Source organism: Notechis scutatus, chromosome 2 (assembly GCF_049901735.1).
Source record: "Notechis scutatus isolate UNSWTSFEM ecotype Mainland chromosome 2, rNotScu1.2, whole genome shotgun sequence".
Taxonomy (NCBI): Eukaryota; Metazoa; Chordata; class Lepidosauria; order Squamata; family Elapidae; genus Notechis; species Notechis scutatus.
The window spans coordinates 43,610,532-43,628,559 of record NC_142010.1 but is presented as its reverse complement, the minus strand read 5'-3'; the positions used below and the strand labels follow the sequence as shown (position 1 = coordinate 43,628,559).

The window sequence follows — 18,028 nt, the reverse complement described above, 5'->3', positions numbered from 1 at the left end:
TTAGAATCACGGAATTTTGGGAAAACAGGGGCAAGTTTCACTGCTTGCTCTTAGGACATGATATCTCAATTATAAGAGAGTCAAGAAGAAGAGGTATTGCTATCACTCTATATCTCTCTTTTTTGGGTTATCTGCTTTTCCAACTCAGCTGCTTTCTATCAAAAAATAACAAACTAAAAAAAATCCTGGAAATCATCTAATCTAAGCCTCCATCCAGGAAGGTATCTACTACTAAAGCATTTCTGACAGATTGCCATCTAGCTTCAGAAGAAGAGTGCCCTTGCCAATACATAAGGCAATCCATGGCAGTACAGCCATTGTTCAGATTTTTTGGAAAAAAAATAGTATCCCAACATATCTACCTCTTTCTAATGTAAAATGCTTCTTGTCTTATTTTAACTCTCTGCAATTCTTGATATTATTTCAGTTGCTTGACTGTATACATTTTTTTTTGGGGGGGGGAATAGTTATGCCTTGCCATAAGAGTCACTCTGTGAGGAAGATGAGTGATTTCTAAACATCTCAAATAATAAATAAATAAACAAACAAACAAACAAACAAATAATCTCCAGAGTTCTTCCGACCATTCTGCAAATTTTCTTTTATTTTAGTTCCCTTATCATTTTAACTGTTATTTTCTAGATACGTCTGTGTGCTTATCTTCCTCCCTAAAATGCAGAGCCTTGAATCTGACCAAAGTTTTTAAGTTATGTCTGAGCAATGCGGCATAGAATGAAATCATAATTTATCTTTATAATATCTTGACATTGTACTTCTCCGATGCAGCCAAGCATTTGCCTATTCTTTGCAGTTATATGGTATAGTAGGCTCACATTCATCTGCTGATCAATCAAGATTACTAGTTCTTATTTGCCTTAGTGCTGTCTGGTAGGGTTTCTTCCTTCAATTTTTCTACTCACAACTTTGATACCTCCCAAACAAATGTAGGACTTTGCGTACATGTCCTTCCTGCTGGTTTCTGCCCATTTTTCCAATCTGTCAAGAATTTTAATACTTTCTTCCAAGGGCTTGCAACCCACCTTTCATTTGCAGATTTGATAAATCGTATTTTCTGATTTGTCATCCAAGTCATGTATAAGTATTTGAATAACACAAGGCTGAGGATTGATCACTGTAATATTAAATGATAATTATGCATCTGTCCACTGGTATAATTGACCAGCTCAGATTTTGCAATCTTCTTTACTAGACAACTTTTACTGAATGTGCACTTTTAATTCTTAGAATTCTCATCAATATCCATGCTGGATACCTTGTTTGGGAAAGGATGGAGCACAGTTTAGTCATAAGCTGTAAACCTTGCACATAAATATTCTTTCTTCCCTTTTCCCACCAAGTCCCCTGATTTCAAATAAACCTTATTATATCGGAACAGGGATTTGTAAGGTGTATGGGTCCTTCCAGTCAAAACTGGAAATTGAATTCCAGTATTCTAACTCAATCGTTAACACTTTGGAGAAATAATGTCAAACTGGGTTTTGCCTGAGAAAGAACTCAGAAGAAAATCCATAAAAGGAAATTCAGATCATGGACCATCTTTGTTTTGGTATGATATGAAAACTGCATGCAGCAGATTAAAACCAGATATTAATATTCAACTTCAAGTTAAACTTGTTGCTTTAGCTGTTTTCTTTTTTTAAAGATTTATGGAAAATCTATAGCTAGGGTTATGGAAGCAAAACCTAATTTATTGTGTGATAACTAACACATCCATCCTAGACTATAGAGGCAGGATTGGCTGCTAAGAACCTTATAAGGTCAGCAGGTTTTTTTAATAGTCAGCACACTTTAATAGCCTTTCTAATCAATAGGCTTCAGTAGCTCTGATGGTTTCAAGTCTTCTGACTGCTTGTCTTTTGTTTTTCCACTGCATTGCAAAGCAAAATCTAAAATAAAATAACTAAAACTTATTAGGGGAATCACAGCACTTTAATTCAACCCTATATATTGGCCAGTGTCACAGAAAAAAGGGTCAGTGGTTTTTAATCAGGTTTCCCGATTAAAATGGCTATATTGGCAAGTATTTCATTTTTATTAGCATGGACCTTTCTTTTATTGTTCTTCCCCTTTCATGGGCTCATATTTTTATCTGAAAGTTAACAATTCTTCGATGCTTCTAGTATTTCAGATTCCAGTCTCTGAAGCCAATGGAAAATACATAGACACGATTCTAAGCCTGTTGGGCAACTAAAATTGTGAAAGGAACCCCATAGAGTAAGCCATCTGAAAGAGGAACCTGAGGTGACTGTCTACCAATTGCATAGTGCTCTGCATAGTGCTTTGACTCAGAAGAGGAACAGAAAATGTAGAGAAAATATGTTAGAGTTTCTACTTAGTTTATGAAAGAATAATAAAGATTGCTTTGGAAACTATTACTTGCTAATTCTCTTCTAAACTTAATCTCAGCTGCTGATCCCTCCAGAGCAGGGGTGGGATTCAAATTTTTAAACAACCGGTTTTGTTGGCGTGGCTAAGTTGGTGGGTGTGGCTTGGTGGTCATGTTATTGGCTGGGCATGGCCAACTCAATATCACTCACATCGAGGCACGCATCTCCTCACCTGGTCTTTCATGACTGTGGGGATGCTGCAACAGCCGTAACTGTGAAAAATGGTCATAAGTAACTTTTTTCAGTGCCATTGTAACTTTGAATGGTCACTCCACACAAGCAAAGTACCAGCAAAGGAGGGGGAAAAAACTCCAGAGAAGTTCCTGAGACAGGAAGTCCAGTCCTGCCAAGAATGTAATAAGGGTTAATGGAGAGGCGGTTTCTGTAAGCAACACCAGAATGTTTCCTTCCTGCCTTCCTTACAGGATTAGGCCAGTAATTTCTTCTAACAACTGGTTCTCCAAACTGCTTAGAATGTTAACAACCAATTCTAACGAATAGGTGCAAACTGGTAGAATCCCAGCCCTGCTCCAGACCATCATTTATATTTTAGGAGTACAGGGGATGACTAAAAGTAAGCAAATGTTAGTTTCTTGTGAGAACCCAATTAAAAGTAACTATGTATCAGCCGCTTGAGGTAGCCCAGTTCAGAAAACAACAGTCCACAGGAACACGAGATCTATATTTTTTATTGAGAGGTTGTAACAATGTGACTATATTTCTTTTCCCCTCCATTTGACACCCTGGTGAGTCAGCCTAAGTGTTTTCTTTATACTATCTCTTTTTACAAGACTTAAGAAATACTCCTCTCACTGGGTTCATGGGTGATTAAAATAAAAAAATGTACATTTTTTTAAACTGGATTTGATCATTCTTTTCCTCAGTCACATAGAAAGTAACACACCTCTGTGTCCCAAGCGCTGCACTCTTGCAGGCTCTTCTAGACCAGGGGTTGCCAACCTTTTGCACCTCAGGGACTACCAAACTTATAATTTTGAATCCCAGGGGCCACACTAACTGGTTCTGTGGGCATGGCCTAATTTTTGGATGTGGCTTGGTGGTCATGTGACTGGCTGGGCATGGCTTGTATGTAAATATTATAAATATTTATATAAATATTGTTTTTTTATATTAAAAAAGAGCAACTTTTACCAAAAATCAGGCAAAGCAGGCAGGCAGATTGAGTTGCGCACAGAATCACAGATTCATTCAAAACTCTATCTAACTGCCATTGGCTTGCTCAGTTTGTCACATAAAATTTGCTTGCAAGCAAACTCATAAAATTAACTCACAATATACCATGTATGTAAATATTGAATTTTTTATTTAAAAAAAAGAACAACTTTTACCCAAAATCAGGCAAAGCAGGCAGGCAGATTGAGTTGCTCACAGATTCATTCAGAGATCTGTCTATCTGCCATCAGCTAGCTCAGTCTTTCAAATGTGCTTGCCGTGAGTCTGCACTGAATAATAGAATTTTCGGTCCTAAGGGAGGTTGGCTGTGCTTAAAAACAGAGCTGAAGATCTAAAGACTAGCTAGAAAGCAAGAAATCCAACCATTTCCTGCTTCCTAGCTAATCTAAATTTCCCGGCACAGCAGAACACCTGATGGTCGGAAAAAGGAAAAATATCACTTTAGCAGGTAAGTTTGCCGAGTAAGGAGTGAGTGGGCGGGGAGGGTTCCCATGGGCCATGTGGGCGGTGCAGCCTTGTGTTTCTGCACAGCCTGGATTAATTGCTTTGGGGGGGGGTGCTCTGCGGGTGAGATTTCTCTGCAGCCCACCAAAATTTCCTCATGGCGCACCAGTGGGCTGTGGCCCACTGGTTGGGGACCACTGTTCTAGACCATTGTCATCAATATGTAATTCAACTCTCTTCAACTGCGCACCCTCCAGATGTGCAACCAATGTAACTGAAGGATAATAGGTATAATCCATTCTGTCTGGAGACATGTGGTGGCAATAAACTATATAGTTCACAATTTCCCTCTTTCTCTCCTTTAAATTACCAAGCATGCCCCTTTAGAAATGGGTAATAATTTGAAGCAGGATTGCTTGATTATGCATGCACTCCTGCTTCAAAGTTATACAGATTATTGCAAGTTAATATTAAGGCACATACCGCCACATCATGCAATTTCCCTCACATATTTTGATCTTGCTCTGAGCATGGGACCAGAGGCAGTCTATGAAACTGAAGCTCCTATGGATACTGAGGCAACACAGTCAACATTCCCATAATTGGCTATTTTTATGAGGTCAGATGCTGCTTAACAGGTGCTACTAGTCTAATTTGTTATACTATTAGATGACCAATACTATTCAATTTCTTCCCCTTAGTCAAAGGTACCACTTTTGTCATCCTGACTATAGGATGCTGGCAGCTGCAGTAACTTCCCCGCTTTCCTTTACTGTGTTTTCAGCTATCCACTCTGAACCAGAATATGTGGCTGAAATTTATAGTTATTTCTAAAGGTCTGCTAAAAAGAAAACTGCTACAATTCTTTATATTATGATACTTTCAGGCAGAATGACAGATTAAATATTTCCTTTATCTTATGTGCTGTTTTAGTTCCATATCTCTTCCAAAGTCTGCTTGCAGCACATTCGATCTGTATTATAAAACCAGTTTAGATTTATAAAGTCTACATTTATGAATCTGCATAGGTGAACTTTCAGAGAATTCTTCAAATGCCTTGCCTGTTTGGTCCTTCAAAACTTAATGTCCAATAGTTAGCATATCTAATCAAAACATTTTGCCCTGTAGCTGAGCCTTATTACAAATTTATTTTCTCCCAAATTGATGGCTCCTGATGCCTGCTCTAGTGCTATGGTGGAAGAGACAGAATCACAAGGCCAGTGACCTCATCATCCATCTACCCAATTTAGATTTCCAAGCTTCTGATTGTCCTTCTTACTTTAAACAGTTGAGAGGAGGCATACTTCCAAGTGCAGAATTATGAGCTTCAAAAGTCAGTGTGGAAAAAGAAATCTGCCTAGAATGTAAGCAATTGATTGGAGGTATAGGGTTCCTCCCCCCCCCCTCCCAGTGACATTTGAGGCACACAAACATATGGTAACCAAGCTTCCAAAGAAGATGTTCGGAAACAGTTTCTAGATTTTACCACTACTACAGCAGCTGAGGTTTTATGTAACCAAACATATTGTGCTTGCTGTCATGAGAAAGATTCTTCCTAATATTCTCTGCCAATTTGCTAGACTGTTATTCAGGAAGTTTTTCTTGAACAAGGGGAAAAAATCCATGCTCCTTTAATCTGAAATTATAGTACCCAAGAACATGCTTATCACCTCACTTACTGCTCAGATGATGACTTAAGCCTAAGAATGTGGATACCATAAAATATGTATTCAGGCAATGCAAGCCACAAACTGTGCTATAACTATTTTTCAGTTCAGACTCCCTGCCTGTATTCAGGTACATCTATATAAAGATAGGTTCTCATATGTTCTAAACCATCTTGCTTGAATTAATTACATGTAAACAAGTTAATTTCTCCAGGCATCCTTACTTTATATCCTCATCGTAGGCAAAGACAATGATAGCCCTGGCTCTGGGTGTATCTAGAAGCAGCTTGATAATTTTATCAAATTCGTAGGTCTTGTTTTTGCGATCCTGTGGGATTTTCAATGACTGGGCAATGCAGAAATCACCTGTTAACAGAAAAAAAAAGACAATATGCTAAAATCTGTAAATCAGGAAAAAGAAAGAAAAGAAAGAAAATTGGAAGAAAAAAAGTAGTTAAAGGGAAGATAGACTTAAAAAGAAAAGAATGAAAAGTGGATTTTGGCCTAGTTTGGTACAAGGGATGTGGCTCTAAATTTTCTACATGCTTTATATTAAGATTTCTGGATTTTCATAATTAAATCAATTGAGTGTGTCTGATTACCCCTCAGTTATCTTAGAATTCATCAAAAACAAAAATAAAACAGGAAACTAAAATAAATCAGTACAAATAATTGGACCCAGAATTAAGTTTTTATTATATTTCTCATATTTTATCCCATCTGAGTCCTCACAAAATTGGGGGGAGGGCACCTTCTAAGTATCTGACTGGATTTTATGTTTTCTATCTTTGGTTTTACCCATTGCTTGGATGCTCTCCTGGAATTCCACAATATGGATTTGGTCCATTATATCCATTGTCACAAAATAATAAAGTGGGGAGTCCAAGAGAACCTGATCTCTTCCATGTCATCCAGAGGCTCATATCTCATATCTAGGTGGTTTGTTTTCAAGTCCCCTCTTGTGACAGATAATATATACATAGAAATCAGTTGTCTACTCTACTTGGGATGGAGCTTCATGCTTAATGATAATGATTGAACTATATCACTTTATAAACTTTTCCTGACATGAAATTGCAAAATGAGAAAGTACTGTGCTTTCGAAGAAGAAAATATGGTTTTTCAGGAAAATCAAACTGATGCACAGCATAAAGGAAATGCTCTCAATGTTCCATGATGACTGCTTTCAGCAAATTTAACTCTTTGCATGCAATAAACAACATCCTTTGGAATAATATATCTATTCCACACTTCCATACATCAATTCTACATCTTCCCAACAAAGATGTTGTGAGAGGGAATACATTTTAAAAAGAGAAGATATAGATTTTCATATATCCATAGATGCAGTGGTGGGATTCAATTTTTTTTACTACTGGTTCTGTGGGTGTGGCTTGGTGGGCAGGGCATGGCTTGGAGGGTGTGGCAGGGGAAGGATACTGCAAAATCTCCATTCCCACTCCCCTCCTGGGGGAAGATTACTGCCGGTTCTCTGAGCTACTCAAAATTTCCACTACCGGTTCTCCAGAACTGGTCAGAACCAGCTGATTACCACCTCTGCATAGATGTAGATTTAGAAAATATTACACATATTTTCCTAGAATGTAATATGCTTTAACCGAGTGAAAAACATTGTATTCTATCAATATGCTCAACAAAAATTGTGGAACTTTAGCTCCTTGTTTTGCTTTGCTTCTGTTTCATCTAAACTTAGATTGAAAAGTCTTTGAAACAGCTGGCTGTTCCCTTAGTACCCTGAAATAAACAAGCCAGGCCCTTGATAAGAAATATACTTACTCTATTTCCCACTTTTTCAAATAATACTTTATTTAGTACAAGGGAGAGGTGCTCAGAAAATCATACCACATGGTATTTATAATCTTAGGGTTATTATTTTAAATCACAAAGTAGTATGCATTCTTATTAATTTCATATGTTCAACCAGTACAATCCAGTTTCCAGACCCAACTCATTGGTTTGTACTGTGGCAGTCACAACCCTCAGGTTAACTATCTCAAGACATTCCTTTGAACAGAAGAACACTTTCCTCTGAAAAAAGCCTTTATCTAAGGTTGTCCACGGGCAGTCCAGCGGATTTTTTTCTGAGCCAGAAACCAACCACCTTAAATCACAAACCTTCAATTTTTCACTTGAGGAGTCCCAATGAAGAATTCCCTTTCTACTGATGGGATCTAACTACAATGCTTACTTCTCATTTCCATGAATGTCCCTACTTCACTTGTTTGTACTGTTTCTGGCTTTTTAAATTCAGACTGCTTTCTTTTTCTTCCTATAAACAGAGGGTGCTGATTTATGGCTGAGATGGTGGAAATGCAAGTTAACTCAGACTCTCTGCATAGTGGCTGTAGTATATTAAATTGGGAGATAATATTCTGAGAATGCCTCTAGGAGTATATCACAGAGGGATATAGAGAAGCTCTAAAATGGGTGGGACAAAATCATCTGACATTCTGGGAAGAGTTCATTAAATTAACATAAATTCAAAGATAATTGAATAATCACCCCTGGGGGGCGTCGCTGGCGTCGCGACGATACGGCATGCGATCTCGGAGGTCTGAGATCGCAGCTGATATCTTTGCCCCTGGATGGTCCAAACATATCTAAATCGTCCCGAAGAGACGGCGATAGTGAAGAGCGCATCCTGTAGATCCCAGGGATATCACAAAGTCCCTGGTTGATCCAGAAGAAGCTCTTCTAGCCAGAGGCAAAGAGGCAGCCATTAAAGCTGCTGAAGTTGGGACAGCTCCGATACGGAAGAGAGCAGAAAGAGAAAGTGTGCCGGTTTGGTGAGAACTTTCATTTTTTTTATTCTAAGACTTAAAAGGACACCCTAAAGAAAAGAAAGAATCTGTAAAAGTTTTGACAGAAGTGAATAAGCGGTGATTTTAAACGGAAGTGTCAAAGTAAGGCTTTGCTTTTTTTTCTTTCCTTTATTGCTGGACTTCTATACGTGATTTTGCATTTGCTAACTGGACTGGTGTTTTTTTTTTTTCTTATTTATATCTACCTTTTCTTTTCCTTTTTGATTTTGCAATATTTTAGGCTAGAGGCTCCCTTTAGTTATCTTTTTTCATATATATTATTTATATATATATATATATATATATATATATATATATATATATATATATATATATATATATATATATATATATATATATATATATATATGAAATAGAATCCAGTAGAATCCAGCCTAACTAAACTAAATACAGATGAAGCTGATAAAATAAGACACCAAGTTACCAACATCCTATGCACAAGCAAACCACCCAAAAGCAACTTGCAGAAAAATGAAATTAAAGCGCTACAAACCCTGAAAAGAGATAGCAGCATAATCATCCTCCCAGCAGACAAAGGGAATGCCACTGTAGTAATGGACAGAAAAGACTACGAAACAAAATTGACAGACCTACTCCAAGACTCCACATACAAACCCATAAACACAGACCCAACCACATATCTGGAAAAATTAACCAAGAAGAAAATTATAACCAACCACATGAGCAAAGAGATCCAACAGATGATCATCCCAAGAGAAAAATCTTCCAGATGCCCCAAACTATACGGCCTCCCAAAAATACACAAAGAAGGCATACCTCTCAGACCCATAGTCAGCTCCAGAGGAGCACCACTACAAAACCTAGCTAAACACTTAGCAAAACAGCTACAGACCCATGCTGAAACAGCAGCTTCACATGTACAAAACTCATACCACTTCTTGGAAATGATCAAAGATCTACATGTGGAGCAAGAAGATCTGCTTGTAAGTTTCGACGTGGTTTCACTATTCACTCAAGTCCCGATAAAAGAGACCCTTGAAATCATCAAAAATAAATACCAACCAGCTAAACACCTCATGGAACTAACAGAACACTGCTTAACCAACACATATTTCATATACAAAGGACAAAGATACAAACAAATTGAAGGAGCCCCTATGGGATCACCACTGTCACCCGTCATTGCAAACCTGTTCATGGAAGAATTCGAATCCAGAGCCCTGGCCAATGCCACCCACAAACCCAAACTATGGTTAAGATACATCGATGACACATTTGTGATTTGGCCCCATGGAAAAGAAAACCTAAACAATTTCCTAACACACCTAAACAGCACACACCCCAAAATCAAGTTCACCATGGAAACGGAAACAAACAAACAACTACCATTCCTAGATGTACTAATCTACAAAAAAACAGATGGCACACTAGGACACACCGTATACCAGAAGAAAACACACACTAACCGCTACCTCAACGCCCAATCCCACCACCACCCAGCACAGATAAACTCCGTGGCTAAAACACTAATTACTAGAACCAAACGCCTGGCAGACAAGACACACATTAAGACTGAACTATGCACCCTGACTAAAGTACTGACAGCCAACGGCTTCCACAAAAGCAAAATCACCAGCTTGATCCACAAAAACACATTGCAACATATTAGAAACCCAGAAGATGAACAGACCTATGGAACAGCTGTCCTGCCCTACATAAGAGGTACTACAGACAAAATTAGTAAGGTACTACACAGACATCACATCAGGACTGCCTTCAAAACAGACAGAAAAATAGCAGCCATCCTTAGCAACCCCAAAGATAAAATTGACCTGGAAAACCAAGGCATATACGAAGTACCCTGTGCATCATGCCCAGCCACATACATTGGACAGACCAATAGAAGAATAAGTACCTGCCTGGATGAACACAAAAATGCAGTCAAAAAGCTGGAACACACTTCCTCACTAGTCCAACACATGGAAGCCACAGGTCATAGCATCAACTTCAATAGCACCAAAACCCTGGCCACTATGGAAAACCCTAGCCACAGAGTCATCAGAGAAGCCATAGAGATTGAAAAAAGACCAGAAAGCATGAATAGAAGAGATGATTCCACCAGGCTGTCAATCATTTGGAAGCCTGCACTCACAAACAAAAAAATATCCACACCACAAGCCAGGCAAACACCTGGGCACAAACAGATCCCCCCTGATACCTCCAGCTCAAACACACCCCAACCAGGCACCCAGATGAAACCCAGCTTCCTAAATAATGATAGCCGTCCATTTACCCGAAGCCAAGCTGCACTAAAGGCCTCCAATAAAGTAACACAATGCTGCCAGTCAATCAAGATACAAAAAGAGCCAAAAAACAGACAGAAGATATTAGAGACACCAATCAAGCAGAACACAGCAAACTCCGAGACCAATAAACACAGACCAAGACTCCCAACCAATCAGGATGAAGAAAAAACCATTCTGGCACAGCAATAGGCTGCCCCAAATTTAAATCTGAAACCACTGTAAAAGTCTGACCCACAGACGGACACAATACAGAAGCCTGATGATGGCAGATGAGATTCTGCTGAAACGTTGCTACAACTTTAAAAGAACAACTACAATGACGTGGGAAAATACCCGAACCAAGCCGAATACCATACATGTAAGTACCGCGAAAACTTAAGAAAACACACACACACACACACACACACACACACACACACACATATATATATATATATATATATATATATATATATATATGTATGTATGTATGTATTATATATATATATATATATATATATTCAGCTTTGTTCGGGTATTTTCCCACGTCATAGTAGATGCCATCATCAGGCATCATCATGGCAGATGAGATTCTGCCGAAACGTTGCTACAACTTTAAAAGCACAACTACTATGACGTGGGAAAATACCCGAACAAAGCTGAAAAAACATGTAAGTACCCGCGAAAACTTAAGAAAACAAATATATATATATTATATTTTTTCCTTTTTTTAAACTTTCATTACGTTTCGCTTGGGAAAGGAGGGGGAAAGTGAGAGCAAAGAAACTTTGTAACACTGCCAACTAAAGGCTTGAAAATGTTATAGACGAAGCTGAGAAGGCTGAGAAAGAAAGATCTGAGAACCCTTTTCAAGGACACTGCTATGTGATAAGATAGAGGGAAGAACACGAGAGAGTTTTATTGCAGGTGTTCTTCTGGATTTCTATCAACAACTGAAGCCTGGTGTTGAAGCTTACAAAAAGAAAAGCTGATAAGTCCTCGAAGAAGAGATCTATAATAAGAGCCTTGGATAATCAAATAAAGTGCAGTGTGTCCTTTTTATTTCTTTTAAGTTGTGCTACCCCTCCTTACCACCCTTACTGTACTTTTTTAAAAAACCTTTATTTTTGTAATATTTTTACGTTTGCTTTTTATTTTAAAGGGAAAGCCTCAAAAATTTTCTCTCCTTTTTGGGGGGGATTTTTTGCTTTTCTACCCACTCTTTTGGTTTATTTTTATGTACTTTTTTATTTTTCATTTGAGACCCTCCAATTGGATTAAGGTGTTGAAGAACCTGAAGAAATTTTGTCTCCCTTTTTTTTTTATTATTATTATTGGGCTTTTTTTCTCTCTACCATTTTTATTTTTCACCTTGGATTATAATTGGCCACTTTACAATTGGATTAAGGATTAGAAGAACCTGAAGATTTTGAATTGCTTAAAATAAGTAGGAAATTTATAGCTTCTGGCTCCTCAACTACTACTTCCACCTTCCCACCATCTGGAGGACAACGTTCAATACAGACAATGTTAAAAATATGAGAGTAATTTTGGATACTTTAGAATACTATGAGGCACACCCTGAAAAGCAAATGGCTTTGATATTTCTGGATGCACAAAAGGCATTTGATAATGTGAACTGGTGATTCATGTTGTTATTGTTGGAACAGATGGGGTTTGCCAGAAAATTTATTCAAGCAATAGAAGCCATATACTACAAGCAAACGGCAAAGGTAATGATAGAGGGAGAATTGACAGACTCTATTAATATAAGAAAAGGAACAAGACAAGGGTGCCCACTATCACCTTTGCTATTTGTGTTAACTTTGGAAGTGTTAAATAGAAATATTAGAGATGAAAAGAGTATAAGAGGAATGAAAATTAAAAAGGAAGAATTTAAATTGCAAGCCTTTGTGGATGATTTGGTTTTTATCTTAGAAGACCCTTTAGAAACAGCACCAAAATTGCTGGAAAAGATAGAGGCATATGGCAAGGTGGCTGGTTTGAAAATTAATAAAGATAAGACAAAGATTTTAATAAAGAATATGTTATCAAGACAAAAGGAAGAATTGGCAGATCTATTGAAAATTCAAGTCACGAATAAGATTAAGTATCTGGGGATACATCTTACAGCAAGATGTAGTACATTAAAAGAGAACTATTATATTAAACTTAAGCAGCAGGTAGCTCTTGACTTGGCGAAATGGGAAAATCTAGAACTGTCACTAATAGGGAGAATTTCAACAATCAAGATGAATATGTTACCCAGAATTTTATATTTGTTTCAAACAATTCCAATTAGGCTTGGAAAAGACTATTTTGCAGATTTAAATAAAATTGTGTTGAAATATATATGGCAAGGTAAGAAAGCGAGAATAAAATTAAAACTTTTGCAAGACGCTAGAATTAGAGGAGGATTTGGTTTGCCTAATTGGGAGTTGTATTACCAAGCTACAAATTTGATGTGGGTCAAGGAATGGATAACATTAAGAAATACTAGATTGTTGACATTAGAAGGACATGATTTGTTGTTGGGGTGGCATGCTTTTTTATGGTACAAGGGAACTAAAATACAGGGATATTTTAGAAGACACCATATACGGGAGTCTTTGTGGTTAAATTGGGAGAAGACTAAAAGACAATGTTATTTGAAAATTCCAGTCTGGTTATCGACTATAGAAGCATTTTCTTATCCTATAATATATAAGAAGGAACAAACAGTTAGATATGGTGAAATATTGAATGAAAAGGGTGAACTTAAATCGATGAAAAATTTAGAGGAACAAGGTATAAAGATGAATTGGTTTCATATGCGCAAATACATTCAAGGTATGATAAAGATTCTAAATTAGAAGGTTTCTATGATAAATTGACTGATTTAGATAAGATTTTGACAGGTACTGATGAAAAGGTGATTAAAATATTGTATGGATATTTATTAGAAATTAAGCTAGAAGAAGAACAAGTTAAAGAAACTATGATTGCTTGGGGGAAGAATTTTGGATATGGGATTGATTTAGAGAAATGGCAAAAATTGTGGTCTCAAAATTATAAAATGACAATGTCAACAGCATATAAAGAAAATTTGTATAAGATGTTTTACAGGTGGCATTTCCCCCCGACAAGAATAGCAAGAATGTTCAAGAACAAATCCGAAAAATGTTGGAAATGTCATCAGATACCTGGCTCATATTACCATATGTGGTGGACTTGTGCGGATGCTAGAAAATACTGGACTAGAATCCACATGTGGTTGGAAAAAATGACAAAAAAACATATAGATTTGAAACCAGAGATATTTTTATTGGGAATTTGACCTGATACATATAGCAAAGATTTGAAATACCTGATTGTAAATGTACTAACAGCAGCTAGGATTGTATTTGCTAAAAACTGGAAAAATGAGAAAATACCATCGCAGGAGGAAATCATTAAGAAAATATTGGAATGTGCTGAAATGAGTAGATTGACATTTGAAATTAGAGAGCAAGAGGATAAACAATTCTATAAAATTTGGGACCTTTTTTTATCAATGGTTAGATAATAAAATATAATAATGAAATATGTAAAATCTTAGAAAATAATAAATATATAAAGATTTTTTTTTCTACCATATCTATAAAAAATTTTTAGGATAGATTTGGGAAGATTATATGAATTGTTATACAATGATACTAAGTAAATTATAGTTATCTCACAAAATATGAATGAATAAAATTATTGTCAAATGACTTGAATAATAATGATACTAGGGTATTTAATTTCTGATTGAGAATATGAGTTATTATACAATGTAACTGTAATTGATGACTATGAAATGGATGCACAAAAAAATTGTAAACCAACCGACACACTGCTTGTATAGTCATGGAAGAAAGGTTGATGTTTTTATGTTTTGTCTGTTTATGTTTGTTTTGAAAAGTCAAGAAAAATTTAAATAATAATAATAATAATTGAATAATCACCCCTGTACCTATTTTTACAAAATTCAGCACATTAATCTAATATTGGATGCGTACTTGAAATGTCTGTGCATACTGTACAGACAACATTCTGCAAGTTACATATTTTTCTTTCAAAATCCTGTAATTTATTCTGAGAGAAGTCACCATTTGATGAATTTTGCAAATGTTTTCATTTTTACCTAACAATACACTGGATTTTATTCTAATGATTTGACTGTAATAACCAGGAAATATTTGGACTGTAACCTAAAGCCTATTAATAACACAACAAAAATCTAAGATAACTGCGACGCCTTCCTGTTGAGACTCTGCTCAATGGGTATGGTGTTAAAGCATCAGAGAGATCCATAAAAAGGGGGGAGGGAGTATAGCAAAAATCAATTTCCCTAAACAATATTGTGAAAATTGCCTAACTTTATAGTTACTGCTTTTCCCTGTGGCTCAAGTCTCTTTGGCAGACAGATCCAATTGCTTCTGAATTGGTCTAGTCATTTATATTCCCAGCACTCTCTCTCCCTGGCTATACTTACAGGTAGCAGAGACACAAAAACATTTAACCTGGAATGTCCCAGAACGGACAACCAAAGCATAAAAATGTAGCAAGAGTTTCATCACATGGTTATCCTGGCAAGACAAGGTTGTATTCTTGAGGGCTTTGCAGTAGGATAATGCCATTATCAAGCAGTAACTATATAACACCGTCACTATGAAGCACACAACACAAAATATCAGATAGCTTGTAAAAATAGTGACACAAGAGAAGGGCAAGAACAAGAGGTGGAAGACAAGGAGGGTGGGGGAGAAGAAAACATGTATCAGCTGGTGGTTGCATTTGATTCAAATAAATTGGATTCTTGGCAACTGGCTTGTCAGAAAGGACAGAAGTAACTCCATTTAATAGTGGAAAATGCAAAGGCAGAAAAAGAAAACCACAGTCTTATGCACAGGCATGAAACATATGGCTAAGGAAAATAATCTTGGATGTATATTTAAAAATGAACTCACAGAATCATATAGCTACAAAAAAAAAAAAAAAAAAAGAAGCAAATGTGATATTTGGTTGACCGAAAAAGTAGAGTTTCTCATTTAAAGAAAATAAATTCAGATGTAATCTGCATTGGTCAGAATTCACCTGAAGAAAAAAAGTCAGTTTGGAGCACTCCACTTTTAAAAGATTCAGAGAAACTGGAACAGGTATAAAGAAAGCTGATGAGAATAATTAGGAGATTAGGAATTGAGTGGGAATGTTTGAGAAATTGGTGTGTTCTACCTTGAGATTAACTGACTATGGTGTGGAGATATTACTGCTCCTCAGGAAGGAGCCACTGAATAAATCCTCTCTAACATAAGAGTACATGACATGGACTAAAGGGAGTCAAATTCCAATTAAAAGCTACAGAAGCACTTCCAGAAGCAGTTGGGCAGGATACAACCTCCAAGTGAGATGATAAGTTCCCCTTCAAGCCCAGGCTGGACAACCATTTTTCAAGGAAACTTTAATCTAGATTCCTACAATAAATCTCCACATAAACTACTGATTTTTTCCTTCTGTTTTTATATTTTTCATGCCCACACCATCACACAAAATTGTGTCCGCTGTCTGAAAAGGTTGTTGACCCTAATTTACACTATAATGAAACTGTCAAGTTAGTTAATATATGGTCAAGAGTACCTGACTTAAGCTATATAGACCAAAAATGTAAGATAGGATGGAGACATGTTTACTTTCTTTTCTAGACATTTTAAGTGTGTTGCTGATGCACAATTAATTTATCCTCCTCAAATCTTTTGCCATCCACTGAAGTAAGTCTAATGTGCAGCTATAGCATCCTAAGAGGTCCACTACTTTGTTATTGCTGTATTTTCTGTGTTCTGTATTAAGTTAGTAACACAGTCAGTTGTATTCACTGGTGTATGATTGATAGAAGAAAAAAAAACTGCCCTCTTTTCTCACAAAATGCCAAAGTATTTGTTGTGAGAAAATTGCTTCTTTTAAATTAGGAATCAAAAAATTGGAGATTGATGCAACCAAGCCTATTTTGCTGGAATGCATAGAAGACAGTGAACACTGGGGGATCTCTACCAAACAACTGCAGAAAAGTCCCAAGGTTACAGATTTGTTACATTACATAGGAAGGATTTTTAAAAATTGTAAATCATAGTATGACCTCTACATGGGAACATCTTTAATAATAAAAAAATGGGATGACCTTACTAAGGCAATGCTGCATTTCTTCATACTATCAAGATTCTATACTGCTAGATATTGTAGTTTGGTTAAATAAATATTAGAGTTTATTGTATCCATATACGCCTCCTTTCATACGATTCTTTTCATGCTCTAAAAAAAGGACAGCAATCTGGTTTCTCTTATCTGCACCCATTCAAGGATCACATCTCTTGCCTTTTCCTTCTATATATTATTTTAGTAGAGTTAAATGGTATAACTGGTTTGATTCATATACAAACCTTTTCAAATTAGTGAATAAAATTTTACTACAGTAAATGAAGTAGAAATTAAATGTGTGTGTGTGTGTGTGTGTGTGTGTTTATATATATATATATATATTTTCTTACGTTTTCGCGGGTACTTACATGTATGTTATCCAGCTTTGTTCGGGTATTTTCCCACATCATTATAGTTGTGCTTTTAAAGTTGTAGCAACGTTTCGGCAGAATCTCATCTGCCATCATCAGGCTTCTGTATTGTGTTCGTCTGTGAGTCAGACTTTTACAGTTGTTTCAGTTTTAAATTTGGGACTAGCCTACTGCTGTGCCAGAATGGTTTTTTCTTCATCCTGATTGGTTGGGAGTCTTGGTCTGTGTTTATTGGTCTTGGAGTTTGCCGTGTTCTGCTTGATTGGTGTTTCTAATATCTTCTGTCTGTTTTGTGCCTTTTTGTGTGTGTCTTGATTGGCTGGTAACATTGCGTTCCTGTATTGGAGGCTTTTAGTGCAGCTTGGCTCCGAGTAAATGGACGGCTATCATTTGTTAGGAAGCTAGGTTTCATCTGGGTGCCTGGTTGGGGTGTGTTTGAGCTGGAGGTATCAGGGGGGATCTGTTTGTGCTCAGGTGTTTGCCTGGCTAGTGGTGTGGAGATTTTTTTGTTTGTGAGCCTCCAATACAGGAACACAATGTTGCCAGCCAATCAAGACACACAAAAAAAGCCACAAAACAGACTGAAGATATTAGAAACACCAATCAAGCAGAACACAGCAAACTCCAAGACCAATAAACACAGACCAAGACTCCCAACCAATC

General features: G+C 36.8%; 1 protein-coding gene across 3 annotated transcripts in view; it reads right to left on the bottom strand.

Moving 5' to 3' along the window:
* GRM7 (glutamate metabotropic receptor 7) overlaps positions 1-18,028 on the bottom strand; it is a 532,166-nt gene that overhangs the window by 243,264 nt on the left and 270,874 nt on the right. For all 3 annotated transcript variants that reach the window (XM_087954616.1, XM_087954615.1, XM_087954617.1), the window contains exon 3: positions 5,938-6,079. In XM_087954616.1, coding sequence (XP_087810742.1) covers positions 5,938-6,079 — 142 coding nt within the window. The remainder of the gene's footprint in view (positions 1-5,937; positions 6,080-18,028) is intronic.